The sequence below is a fragment of the Rhynchophorus ferrugineus genome, unplaced genomic scaffold (genome assembly GCF_030347505.1).
Source record: "Rhynchophorus ferrugineus isolate W39M unplaced genomic scaffold, kcgeb_rfMv2 rfM3, whole genome shotgun sequence".
NCBI lineage: Eukaryota > Metazoa > Arthropoda > Insecta > Coleoptera > Curculionidae > Rhynchophorus > Rhynchophorus ferrugineus.
This window is the reverse complement of record NW_027472582.1, coordinates 71,509,393-71,522,264: the sequence shown is the minus strand read 5'-3', so window position 1 is coordinate 71,522,264 and position 12,872 is coordinate 71,509,393. Positions and strand designations below refer to the sequence as shown.

At 29.3% G+C, this 12,872-nt stretch overlaps 3 protein-coding genes across 7 annotated transcripts; 1 reads left to right on the top strand and 2 right to left on the bottom strand.

The window, feature by feature from the left end:
* Positions 1–418: 418 nt before the first annotated feature.
* On the bottom strand, positions 419–4,125 carry Tbc1d15-17 (TBC1 domain family member 15/17). Of its 2 annotated transcripts, none has more exons than XM_076399543.1 (11): positions 3,864–4,125; positions 3,535–3,792; positions 3,292–3,475; positions 2,910–3,229; positions 2,577–2,839; positions 2,288–2,502; positions 2,031–2,232; positions 1,769–1,956; positions 1,300–1,426; positions 1,098–1,245; positions 419–993 (listed from the first exon to the last, which is right to left on the bottom strand). In XM_076399543.1, the coding sequence occupies exons 2-11, from the start codon at positions 3,668–3,670 to the stop codon at positions 857–859; spliced, it is 1,920 nt and encodes a 639-aa protein (XP_076255658.1). In that variant the 5' UTR covers positions 3,671–3,792; positions 3,864–4,125; the 3' UTR covers positions 419–856. The 2 variants fall into 2 exon arrangements, with proteins under 2 accessions (XP_076255658.1, XP_076255657.1); XM_076399542.1 differs by having other exon boundaries at positions 3,855–3,945.
* Positions 4,126–4,631: 506 nt separating this feature from the next.
* Positions 4,632–6,120, bottom strand: slmo (PRELI domain containing slowmo). The gene is made up of 4 exons (XM_076399549.1): positions 5,912–6,120; positions 5,689–5,854; positions 5,321–5,516; positions 4,632–5,224 (listed from the first exon to the last, which is right to left on the bottom strand). The coding sequence occupies exons 1-4, from the start codon at positions 5,941–5,943 to the stop codon at positions 4,944–4,946; spliced, it is 675 nt and encodes a 224-aa protein (XP_076255664.1). The 5' UTR covers positions 5,944–6,120; the 3' UTR covers positions 4,632–4,943.
* Positions 5,443–10,434, top strand: mdy (diacylglycerol O-acyltransferase). 4 transcript variants are annotated; one of them, XM_076399545.1, is made up of 11 exons: positions 5,502–5,579; positions 6,672–6,785; positions 6,852–7,040; positions 7,093–7,221; positions 7,961–8,052; positions 8,140–8,192; positions 8,246–8,351; positions 8,408–8,726; positions 8,776–8,929; positions 9,047–9,319; positions 9,614–10,434. In XM_076399545.1, exons 3-11 carry the CDS (start codon positions 6,934–6,936, stop codon positions 9,842–9,844), a joined length of 1,464 nt encoding a protein of 487 aa, XP_076255660.1. In that variant the 5' UTR covers positions 5,502–5,579; positions 6,672–6,785; positions 6,852–6,933; the 3' UTR covers positions 9,845–10,434. The 4 variants fall into 4 exon arrangements, with proteins under 4 accessions (XP_076255663.1, XP_076255660.1, XP_076255659.1 ...); XM_076399548.1 differs by lacking the exon at positions 6,672–6,785 and having other exon boundaries at positions 5,443–5,579; positions 6,913–7,040; XM_076399544.1 differs by lacking the exon at positions 5,502–5,579 and having other exon boundaries at positions 6,121–6,785.
* Positions 10,435–12,872: the final 2,438 nt, after the last annotated feature.

The window sequence follows — 12,872 nt, the reverse complement described above, 5'->3', positions numbered from 1 at the left end:
AAATAAAAAAAATATTTATAATTGAAAGAAAAGACCAATAAATACATAACTAATAATAATGACCAATGATGTACAAAACATCTAGAACGCCATAAACTCTATAATAAAAAAATCAACCTACCTGAAGAAAAAGGCTGCATAATTGAAACAAAGTCTGTTTGGATATATCTAGTGATGTCCAAACAAAATCTGTACGACGGATCCTAAAATACTTAAAATAAAATACAAACTGACATCCAGTTAATATTCCAAATGTATTTCATCCGTTATTTCCAATCTTCGAAACAGTTGAACTCAATATCTGGCACGGCCTTCGTTAATTCGGTTTCAATCTCCCCAAAGCGATGTTTTCGAAACGGTTTTTCTGAGTTTGGAGAATAGCCAGATGCTTGACGGAACTAAATCAGGCGCACAGAACGGTTGGGGAATCATATAAATTGAATAAAAGTCTTTTTTGTAAATAACTCGATACACAGTCAAAAATATATTTCAAACAATTAAAAATACAAAGTGTTTATCTATATAAAAATAGAAACGACAATAATAGGCATAAAGGGAGTTTAAATAAATTCCTAGGAAACGTTTATATAAAATGTTTGCTTTTCAATTTATCGATCACAAATCCGCAATGAATCCATCGAAGATTCATCGGTCTTTTTTCCTTAGATACGACTTACCCTAAATAACCATACGTTAGAGTCAAAAAGTAGAATATACATTACACAGAAGAACGCTGCGGTACATGTTAAAAATCATATAAAGCTGAAAATCATAGCGAACGGTGGAAACAATTGGGATCTTATCCGTAAAAGTTACAGTTACTATATACAAAAGTGAAAAAATCAGTTAGGTAATACTATAAAAAATTAGAACCGATCGAGTCCTCGTACGCTATTTCATCGGGGCTTATCCTGACGTTCTCCACGGAACAACAGGGTTGTGTTCCTGTACTACTAATATCCGGAGATTCAAACGGACTTTGCTCGTGGCTGTCTAAAATTTGAATTGACAGTTGAATTGACAATTAAATTGACAATTGAATTGACAATTGAATTACATTTTTTTAACACAGGAAACAATAACCTTAGCAATCTTACCTAAATTATTGGTGCCGATAACGGGTAAACCCAAGATGGGTCGCACCGAATCGGAAAGATAGTCGGAATCGTTTATTTGATGAAAAATTCCCTCGGCTTTACAAATCATTAACGATATATCTAATTTACCACTTAATTCGTTGATGTACTGCAATTATAAAGAATCTTAAAATTATTTCAGATCGTTGCCTAACTATAATACCTTAAGTATTTCTGTGAACCCGCGCTCCTCTTCCATTAAGGCATTTCTTTCATGTTCTAAAATAGCGACAGATACCAACAAATGAAAGTTCTGACATGGATAGCCAGTCCATAACACCTCCCAAAATCTGAAAGACGCAAGAAATATTGATTATGTTAACATTAATCAACGAAAACTGAGAAATGGTGACAAAGAAACCTAAGAAATAAAATTTAATAAGGAATAAGAGACAAAAAAGTTTACAGTTAAGACTTACTATTTACGGGATGCTAATAACCAACAGAAAAATGGGAAAATGGTAAAGTATATCAAAAATATATATTGTCTATAATAATCGATACAAATAGAACAGTGAGGAGAAAACCAAAAAGAAGTTTTAATGAAGCAAGGGGCACAATAAACTCTATAAAAACTAAAAAATGTTGATGAAGACAGTGAGAGGTTTAAAAAATATGGGAATATGACTTACCTCATAACATCTTCTTGACTTAATTCCCTCTTGAACCATACCAACAACCAACGGAAACAAAAGAACATATTGCCACATTCATGCTCCACTAAGTAATTGGCAAGTTTTGGGTCGACAAAATTTAAAAGCACATGAAGATTAGTCAGCTGCTCCTTCATACCGGCTTGATCAATTTCAAAATTTGACATCTACAAATCAGTTATTAGAATTAGAATCACAAACATATCACATTGATATATTAATGGAACAAGGTGATTCTTACAACTTTGTCCATAAATCCTACAAAACACCAAAAAGCATCACATTCATCAAGCATCAGCCATAGAATAGGCGACAATAAATCACTCATGCCTTGTACATATCCCAAGTCAAAATTGTACATTACATAGGTCATTAAAATATCTTTTAGTGTTTGTAAATTAATATTGTTATCTCCAGCATAAAATTCTAAAGTTCTATCAGTCCTATGACATTATTGTTATGATTAATATTCCAAGAACTTTAAAAATTAATCATTACCTAGCCACATCTTTTTCGACAAGGCTCTTCCTTTGGGCATAATCCAAAAAATTGTTCTCTTGCTGTTTGCTGAAAGATTTCCATTGAAGTTTCATCCTGTAATATTCATCTCTTTTCACTTTCACCAAGGCTTGCCTTTCAGAGTGAGTACTACTCCAGGGATAATAATCCAACAAGAATTTCCAAACTTCTTTTCTGATTGAGGGGTGAACACCCTTTAAAATTACACTTACAATGTAATAACATTAATAAACAATGAATATAGATAATACATTTTACATCTACATACCCCTTTGAATATTGACATTTTTATATCGTCTACATCCTCCAGTTGTCCTGATGAATTAAGCTGACTGTCCCATTGCTCTTCAGTTAATGGATTACATCTAACAAATTCTTTCCTTGGTGGCAATTGAAAAGCAGAACTAACACCATCTTCAAGAGAGGGTGCCATTGAATGGACAATTTCGTCACCCAATTCTGTTATAGAATTATTTAAATCGTCTTTTGTTATTTCATCAGGGTATCTGGTACCATCTAAACTGCTAAATACTGCAAATAATTTTGATGTAAACAAGTTGTCCATCGTTTTTATCTTGTTTTCATAAGAAAATGAACTTACCAATATTAGTAACTTTTGCAAATGCCCCAAGGCTTCCTTCATAAGAATTGTCCTTAATGTTCTTAACAAAGTCCCATAAGGAGTGATCATGTTTTATATTAAGGGCAGCAAATGATTTATTCAATTGTTGATATTCTGGACTATCACTGTCATATATAACATAGAGCTGTCTATCTCTTTTTGAAGTTCCAATTCTCAAATGTGTTTTTAATGCAGCAACTAGCACATCACAATTCCCACATTGAAAAAGAAAAGAACAGAGAACTTCAGATGATCCATCATAAAATGTTAACTGTCTACCCTTGTTTTGTACTTTGAAGCTGTGTAAATTATTAATACATTTTTCTAAATTTGTAATATATTTCTACATTGGATATTATACCTTTTGATAATGTCAAAATTAATCTTTAAGCATCTAAATTTTACATGAGGATCTGGTATAGTACCACTAAGAGTCCTGTATCTTTTCTGAACAGTATTGACAACAGCCCATTCTTGATATTGAATGTCTGAATCAATCGTAATATCATTTGGTTTCCATTCAAGCATGAATTTTTTTAAATCTTCTAAAATAAATATTTTTGTTATTTACATTTATTAAACTAGAACACATCAATTGACTCACCCCCATCTTTTTTAGATTCATGAATAATAATTATTCCAATAGAATCTATATATGTTTCATGTGAAGGTGGGGCTTCTTTTAACAGTATACCTTCTTGCGAAAAGCATTCCTGATAGTCATCAAATTCATCCTCCATTACTAAAGTTTATATCAGAATACAAAAACCAAATAGCAACTCTAGCAACAAGAAGAACTATGCCAGAATGGAATTATAACTAAACACGAGCTAGTCAAAATTCAAATCAAAATTTAGTATTCCTAAAAACCCAAAGTGATAAATAAAAAATTTGAATATATTTCCTTTTTTTGTAAACACTAACGATAATAACCTAACATTTAAAATATTTGTCAGTGACTTGAAAGCTGACAGTGGATATTGCGTAGTTACTTTTTCTATGGTAGTTACCACAAAACAGAAAAGTCTATTTTGTGGTAGTCCCACAACATTGAAATATTTTATGTATATTTAAAGTCTGTATATTTTGTGGTGATAGTTACACATTAAAATAAATAAAAACTGAGACAATCCTATTTGACAACAAAAATTTTAGATTCAATAAATGTATTTTCATGACAAATATTTTGTGTATATATAATTAATGAATGATTTTTAAAAATATGTCTAAAAGGTATGTTATATAGTAGATTTTAAATATAAACTATTAGTTTTCAGTCAAATAAGTTACAATTTATCGCGAAATTGAAAAAACAGGTAGCAGAAATCCAACTAATCAATATTGTTTAATTAATAAATATTCTTTGATTTTAGACTTAACATACTTATGTTTCCTTAATATGAAAAAAAAATATATGAAAATTTAATTTGTTATAGTTTGAAACAGAAATTATTAAACTAGTAAATAATTTATTGATATTGGATTTTAAATCCTTACCTGTTGAAAGAATTTGCAGTAAAATAAGGAATCCTTACCAAATTAATATTAATTCTAAGCTGTTAAGACACCTGTTCACTCACATGTTAAATATTCAAGAAACATAAAAGTAGGTTAGCTTTTTACCTTTACTCTTACCTTGGTGGACAATTAATGATTCAAAGCTGTATGGGACATTAAAGTGATTTAAATAAAAATCAGAAATACTTACATAACATTTATTAATTAGTTTAATACATCTTAAATTTGACATACCATTGTTTGTTATAAATAAACACAATTGTTCATTTAATCAATTTAAACCATAGATAAGGGCTACACTACATCCAGCAGAGGAATGTAATAAAATAAATAAAATCCAGGCACTCTTAGCCATTCGACTAAACATCTCACTTTATGTTTTATTGCTAAAACCACTGTCAGTGCATTCTCATTAACATTGAACCTAACACATATGTTCAATAAATAATGTAATACTTTCATTCCAATAAAACAATTGCCTAAGTTAGCTTTTAGTTAACATTCAGTAAAACTGTTGTTAATCTTCAAATGCGGTATGTCATCCCAGCTCTTCTTTGCTTTCTGTGAAATGTCTCCCATGGACTTTTTTGCACTTGATGTCAAGTCATCTAATGATTTTTTGGTGTGATTTAATATTTCATCTGTGCTCTTTGTGAAATCTTTCACTTCATCATTAATTTTATTAATAACCCATTCCATCGCTTGTCTTCCTTTACCTGCATTGTTAGAGATTTTTGTAGTTAGTAAATCCTCCATGTAACTAGTCAACGGAACTCCTAAAAAAAAGGATAGCACCTAATACATAACCTCTAGTAGTTTTAGTATTGCACATAAAAACCTATTAAGTTTACTATGTACCTACTATTACCTACCTTTTACAGTTACCACAGCTTCTTGTTTCAACAGAGTTTTACTAGGATCTGATGGATGCGGTACATATTTCAATGTTTCATTTACAGCAATATGTCGACAAAATGTTAAATTGATGGTCCTTAAAATCATATGTCGGCTGTTTGGGTTAACCACTGAGTGTTCAGCTGCATAGCAGATTTTTGCAGAACCAATCAACTATTAAAAGAAAAATTTGAACCAATACAAATCAACCTCACTTAAAAATGATGAAATTCTAAGGTAAAAATTTTGTTGCCAAAAATCAATATGTAAAATATTATTTTAAAATATAAAAAAATTAAACTGGTAAAAACTAACTCTAATATAATTGATGCAACATAACACTTACTGCTTGAGCCCACCTTGGGAAATACCATACTGAACTAACTAGTCTCTGTGTATGTAATACACCATCAATAACTTTCCTTTCTATAACATCTGTGCCAATAACTGCTGGATTATGAGGATTGGGATATTTCCTCCAGGCTGCTGTGGCTACAGTTTCCCATGGATGACTAAAAATATTATAAATTATATTACACAATATCTTTTTAAAACAAGTCATTACTTACTTGAATGTATGTTCACTTGTCCAAATTTTCATAATTACAATGATAACTCCCAGAGACTAGAGATTTCAGTACGATACGTCTAATAAATTATTATAAATTCAACCTCTAACATCCAAGTCCAAACAGGGGTTGGGAGCACAGTAGACGTCAAATCAGAGAGAACAAAATTTCTTCCTACCGTTGTTAATGACCCGACGAGTGACAGGCGCGTGGAATTTTATGACGTAGTTCAGTGATATAACTATATCATATACTTAATTGTTCAAATATCTACTGTAAATTTTCTATATAATCTGCTGATAACCTATGTATATAGTAGTAATATTGCTGGATGTATTATATCGATTGCATATTTGAATAGTTCATTATGTCGATATTGATTCTATTGCGTGTTTTTATTTTCACGACATTCAAAGTCACATAAAAACGGGAATTTGATAGTTTTCTAACCAAAATGTTCTTAGTTAATAATAGATTTTTAAATAAAAATTTTACAAGCACGTGACAAAGTCAAGGTTAATGCAAGAGCAAATATCGGTCCCACAGAATAAGAACATTTGATCTGTGATGCAAATGTAAAATGATATATTTTAATTTGTAATATATATTTTTTGTATTATAATCAATTACAGTAATTTGATAATTTAATTACCTTGTTTTGTATTATAATTGGTTGACATTAATTGGTCATATACCAGTTAGCCGAGTAGATATCATAAATTAAGATTAAATAAGTTTCTTAAATTTTTTCTTTCTCTAGATTGCTATCGAGTAATTTTACTATCTTTTTTATTGACACTACTGAGACAGATAAATATAAGATTTTTTTAAATAACCTTCGTAGAAGTTTGCTTCTAGCAGTTGTTTTGAATAGGTGAGATAAGGACAAATATTTTTTGTTTGGTATCATATAGGTTAAAGTGCAACATTATTCATTTAGATTTTTTATGGGAAATTAGTTCAGTATTATATAGTTTTATGTCTTTGTTGGTATACCCAAGTATTCGTTAGACGAACAAATAATGCTGGAAGAAAATCCAGGACCTCGTAAAAGAGCGTTAAGTGCCACAAAAGCCGATGAAATTCAAGCAGTTGAACAAAAAGTGCGAAAAAGTCAGCCGGATAAACCGTAAGATTTAATTGGGATCACGAATTCGTTTAATAATCGTTTTTAATTATAGATGCCACAAACCAAGAGATTCGCTTTTTTCTTGGAACTCTGGATTTGATAATTTTACAGGCTTAGTTAATTGGGCCTTTCTGTTATTATCTATAGGTGGCCTCAGATTATTATTGGAAAATTTCATAAAGTAAGTTAAGGAAACTACTATATTCTCATCAAATTCACAAAGAATCATTAATCATTAAAATAAACTGTAAATCTTTTAAACATTTTATATTATGGGGTCATCAACTAAGCTAATTAATCATTTATCTAGAAAGATAAATAGTTATAAGTTGTTTAGGAGTCCAAAAATTGGATAAAAATAATATCAAGGCTGTTGACAGTTTGAAACACAATTTAACCAGTAAACTATATCATTGTTTTAGTAATAAAATAAGGACAATAATAATTGCCTGAAGCAGCATCACTAATTGTTTTTACTGCTTACATAATTAATTTATTAATCAGTATTCATGTAAAGTTATTATAAAATTCAGGAAAAAATATTTTTTAATGAATTTTTATGCACCTAAAAAATATTGATACTCTTAAAACAATTTCTAGTTTAACCCTTAATAATTTTTGACTTGTTTAGCCTTCTTGATTAAATAAATAAATAAAGGATGTCTGTTTATTTCCATACTTAATTTTGGTTATTTTTTTACTTCATGCTAACATAATTAATTTTAAATTAGTAAGATAATTATTTAAAAAGGCATAAAAGTACATCCTATTTATATATTTAAGGTCAGTGGCTTAGTGATGCTACTAAAAGAATTGTCTGTTCTGGATTGACACTTATTAAAAAGCATTTATGTTGGAGTCTCCATGATTAAATAAATGAAACAAACAAATTATATTGTACTTCAATAATTATTTTTCAGGTATGGTATTAGGGTAGATCCGATACAGTGGATTTATGTTATAATAAATCCAGAAGATAGTTCAGGATATCCTACGTTACTGTTATTGTTATGTGAGTATACAAAGTCGATGAAAGTATTAAAAGTTGAAAAAGAAACAAATTAGTATGAAGTTCTATATATATTTTTTTGGCTTTCAGATCATGTGGTACCTGTTACACTCTGTTTAGTAACAGAAAAAGCTTTATCTGCAGTAAGTAGAATTAATTAAAATAATTCTTTAAAGTATAACATTTTAAATTTTAGGAAGTTGTTTCCAATAGAATAGGGATTCTAGTTCATGTGGTTAATTTACTGTCTGTGATATTACTGCCAATGGTTATTATACACGTCAAAGATGGCTTTAGTTTAGGTATTTTAATTCTGGAATTGTATTAATAATTTTTTCATGAAAAACATTTGTTTTAGTTGGTGCTTCTACAATTTGCACTCTCTACAGTGTATTGTTCCTAAAAGTATGGTCATACATACAAGTAAATATGTGGTGTCGTGGAGCTAGACATAACAGCAATAAAAGCTCAATGCGTCGCCAATCCGTCTCGTTAAGCAATCTACAAAAAGCGAACAAAGCAAGTAAAGAACATGAAAAGGGCTCTAGTGAAGATCTCAGCAATGGCTTGGTTCATTACCCCGAAAACTTGACGTTGAAAGACCTGTATTATTTTATTTTAGCCCCAACATTATGTTATGAATTGAACTTTCCCAGAACTGAAAGAATCCGGAAAAGGTGCGACCTCCAACATTAATTATAATCTATAAAACCACTGGTTTTTCAGATTCCTACTTCGAAGGGCTTTTGAGTTTGTTGCTGGAACTCAGATTATAATGGTTGTGATACAGCAGTACATGATACCTTCAGTTAGAAATTCCCTGATTCCATTTAGCAATATGGATTATACTTTGGCTACCGAAAGATTACTCAAGTTAGCAGTAAGTAAATGTTGTCTCTCATTTTATTTCTTGATGAACAATACACATAACAATGAGCTATGAATTTTTTTTTTGCGCGAACTAAATTAATTATTTTAAAAAACATTTTTTTTGCAGATTCCTAATCATTTAAGTTGGTTAATAATGTTCTATATACTTTTCCATTCGTTTTTGAACTTGATGGGCGAGATACTTCAATTTTCCGATAGGCATTTCTACGCGGATTGGTGGAATGCTAATAACATCGACACATTTTGGAGAACTTGGAATTTGCCCGTGCATCGATGGGCCTTGAGACATTTATATCTACCCATGGTAGATATGGGTTATGGGAAATCAACGGCTGGTATGGTGGTGTTCTTTATCAGTGCCTTCTTTCATGAATACATGGTATGTTCGTTTTTTAATTTTATTTTTTTATGATCTATTTAAAAAATATAATGTTAATATCGCGTTACTACATAATTAAATTATAATTATAAATTCTAACGCGTCACGTAATGGTGATAAATATACACGTGTATGTTTATTTCGTGAAATATAATTTATTATTGCGTTCCGTAGGTCAAAGGAACTTTAGATCTTATTTTTTATTTGAAATGTATTCGTAAGCGAATATGAAGTTAACGGAAATAACAAATTAAACAGCGAAAAACAATAGATAATGATTTAATTTTATTGTAGGTGAGCGTGCCTTTGAAAACTTACAAAATTTGGGCGTTCATGGGAATGATGGGCCAAGTTCCGCTTTCATATCTATCTCGTTTCGTCGAGAAAAGATATGGTCCACGATTTGGCAATATTGTTGTCTGGTCTTCCATCATAATAGGCCAACCGTTATGTATTATGATGTATTACCATGACTACATGGTAATTCACCACGGACCAGCTATAGCTGAATATGCTCAAGTTTAAACAATTAAACCGTTTGTTTAATCTTACCCCGAGAACAGTATAACTATTATATTTCCTTTATTATGTGCTTTTGTTATCATATCGCCTCTCTTTGATTTATGTTTAAGGTATGTGTTGTTATAAATCGTTCTTCCTATTCAAAACAACCTAAAAATTGAAACAGACCAAAGTTGAATGCATTTCTGAAATAATTAATTTAGTTTAGTGTTGGTATAACTGTTATTATAATATTCAAGTGCAATAATATAAATGTTTTTTTGAGACATATTCCTGTACATAGAATAATCGAGCTGCATTTAGTAAGGATAATTTAATCGTCCAGATGTATTGTTACATCACCAAGTTGTTACCATTTTACCAAAACTCTATTCATACAATTTTATATTTATACACATTATTATATAATAATATTTCGAAAAATATACATTTACATTTTTTAAATATACATTTAGTCTTATAAGTCAGCTTCATAACATATCGTGTAGCTATAAAAATTTGCATTTTTTTACTAATAATACATACAGAGTGTTTTTGCTAATGTAATTGTTATTGTTGGAATCTTTATATAAATATATATTTACATTATAAAACGTATTTTTGTTGTTTAGTTTAAGCAATCCAGTGTCTTTATATACCCTAAACTAAATCCTTTATCCTAATAAATAAATATACTTATATATAACATAATGAGTTGCCATTGGAAAAACATCTGAATAAGCAAAATCAAAGCGCATTCACCATTTCGTTTCTAATCAATATGGTCCTGAAATGATGCTAATAATTTATACAAAGTATTTTTGGCAGTGTAATTGTTATTGTTGGAATTATTATATGATTCATGAATAATATTTTGTTATTTTTTCATAATTTATGTTGCCATTTTAACAAAGTCTAGCGCATTTATAAACTTATTAAGTAGTCATACTTTAACATACAAAATAACCAATTAACTTTTAATAAAGGTAATTGAATAACTAGCATTTCATCAAAAATTTGTTGGAATGGTACAATTATTTAATATGGATACCACTGAATTTAAGGGATTAAATTGTCCAATCCAATATAAACTTTTTCATATAAGCTAAAATTTATCGAATCTAATCTGATTTCTATGAACAACATCCATGGAAGGTAAGTATTAAAAAGATTTGAAAGACTAAAAATAAAAATCAAGTTATATCTTAGACCTACTGTATTTGTTTATTCCTCATAGTTACTAATATTATTTCATCTCGTATAAACTATTATATTTTTCCTTCGCTACTTTCACAAGTCAATTTCATCAATTTGTAAAGCGATTATATTATCAGTTTGTTGCTGTATTAAATTAATTTTTTTTTATTTTGAACATAATTCAATTGTATATTTCCTTAGTAAAACAATTTTCTCTACAACACTTATCTACTTCGTTAATAACAGATATTAAGATGAACCAGTTTATTAAAGAATATATTCATACATAATATAGATAAGTTACCGTTGATAAAACAATTGAAGTACTATGTTTGCGTTTTGTTCAAACTTAAGTAATAAAAGAAATCCATGCTTTGAAATGTTTTAAAAATACAACCACCAAACCCAATTAAAAAAAATATTTTGTATCAAATAAATGAAAGTTTGATTGAAGAGTAAATAAGCAGTTTAATCAAACGGAGATAACTAAATTAAATGTATGCGATACATTAAACAAGGTAATTTTTCTATTGGCGATTGTTTTAAACAATTAATTAATTTTGTTTGAGCTGCTATCTGCGATCTGAACGTTGAGACCACCCAATGAACGTTATTCTTCATGGAGTGGATTATGTAAATTATATTGACATTTTTAAAATGCACAGAGCACGCTTTATATTTTATAAACAAAACGCCTTGATCAGTTGATCGCCGGTATATTTTTTAAATTTAGTTCGTACAAGCGAACAGCATTACATCGACTTCACTACAGTTGATTTATTTTTGTAACTTGCCCAGATAATAGTGACATATTAAAAATCTTGATTGAAAAGGTTGGTTTTAATAAGATACAGGGCCACATAGGTCACGGTTAATCTAATATGTATTATATAATTAAAAAAAAACAAACAAAAGACAGCCTTTTAGTTGAATACTGATACCTGAGAATGGTTATTATGTTTTTTGTTGGATTTATAGGAAAAATATTTTATTTTTTTGTAATTTTCGAAAGTTAATTGTTTAGAATTGTAATTTCAAGCGAAGCAATGCATATTGAGAAATTGATAATAGACATTTTGTTTTTACTAAGAGGTTAAGTTTTATTTACAGATATATTTTTATTTGTTGAAGATCAATGTTTTTAATAAATATGATCTTATTTTTAGAATAATGGCAAAGTGTTAATTGTCAAAAAGAGGCTGTTTTGCTGGATAAAGCTATTGAATATAAACAAGTATTTGTCGTTTAACAAAATCTTTAGACGATTAAACAACTGTCAACAACATTAGCTAATTTTATTTTGCATCAATGATGTAGATTACTTATTTTAATTTATAAAAATATACAGCTGAGGTACACTGATTCTTTCTAGAATGTAAAGGTGAGTGAAAAAGAAATTGTCGTGAGTAGTATCAAAACTATTACACGATAGAGTCAGTCTACTGTGAGGAAATCATCCATAAGCTTTCCAGAATCTATCTTGGGTTGAATATTGATGAAAAGTTAAGGAATAAGCATGCAAAAGCGAAAATATTTACATGGATATTATTGTTATAGATTTTCGGGTTTCTTCAATATTTACTAAATTTGCTTAATTCTAATTTATTTTAAAAACTAATTGTAGGTTAGTCGGAAACTACTAGTAATTACGTATTAATAATTTAACAAGAAATGTTGCAGCACTCATCAAAACCTACAGGGACACTTAACTAGGAAGTTTTAACATGTTCTCCATATTCATCAGATATTACACCTTCTGATTTTCATTTCGTTTTTCTAACAAACTGTTACAATGACCTGAAAATTATCGTTTTACTAGCTTATAGGTAATCTATGATCAAAATTTCCTTCTCGT

Coding starts and splice junctions, on each gene's coding strand:
- Tbc1d15-17 (XM_076399543.1), bottom strand. CDS start 3,670: ATGGAGGATGAATTTGATGACTATCAGGAATGCTTTTCGCAAGAAGGT. Junction 2,503..2,576: donor AAATGTCAATATTCAAAGGG/GTATGTAGATGT, acceptor GTAATTTTAAAG/GGTGTTCACCCCTCAATCAG. Junction 994..1,097: donor TATCGGCACCAATAATTTAG/GTAAGATTGCTA, acceptor TTCAAATTTTAG/ACAGCCACGAGCAAAGTCCG.
- slmo (XM_076399549.1), bottom strand. CDS start 5,943: ATGAAAATTTGGACAAGTGAACATACATTCAA. Junction 5,855..5,911: donor ACAAGTGAACATACATTCAA/GTAAGTAATGAC, acceptor TAATATTTTTAG/TCATCCATGGGAAACTGTAG. Junction 5,517..5,688: donor TCCCAAGGTGGGCTCAAGCA/GTAAGTGTTATG, acceptor TTCTTTTAATAG/TTGATTGGTTCTGCAAAAAT.
- mdy (XM_076399548.1), top strand. CDS start 6,934: ATGCTGGAAGAAAATCCAGGACCTCGTAAAAGAGCGTTAAGTGCCACA. Junction 8,727..8,775: donor ACTGAAAGAATCCGGAAAAG/GTGCGACCTCCA, acceptor CTGGTTTTTCAG/ATTCCTACTTCGAAGGGCTT. Junction 8,930..9,046: donor AAAGATTACTCAAGTTAGCA/GTAAGTAAATGT, acceptor TTTTTTTTGCAG/ATTCCTAATCATTTAAGTTG.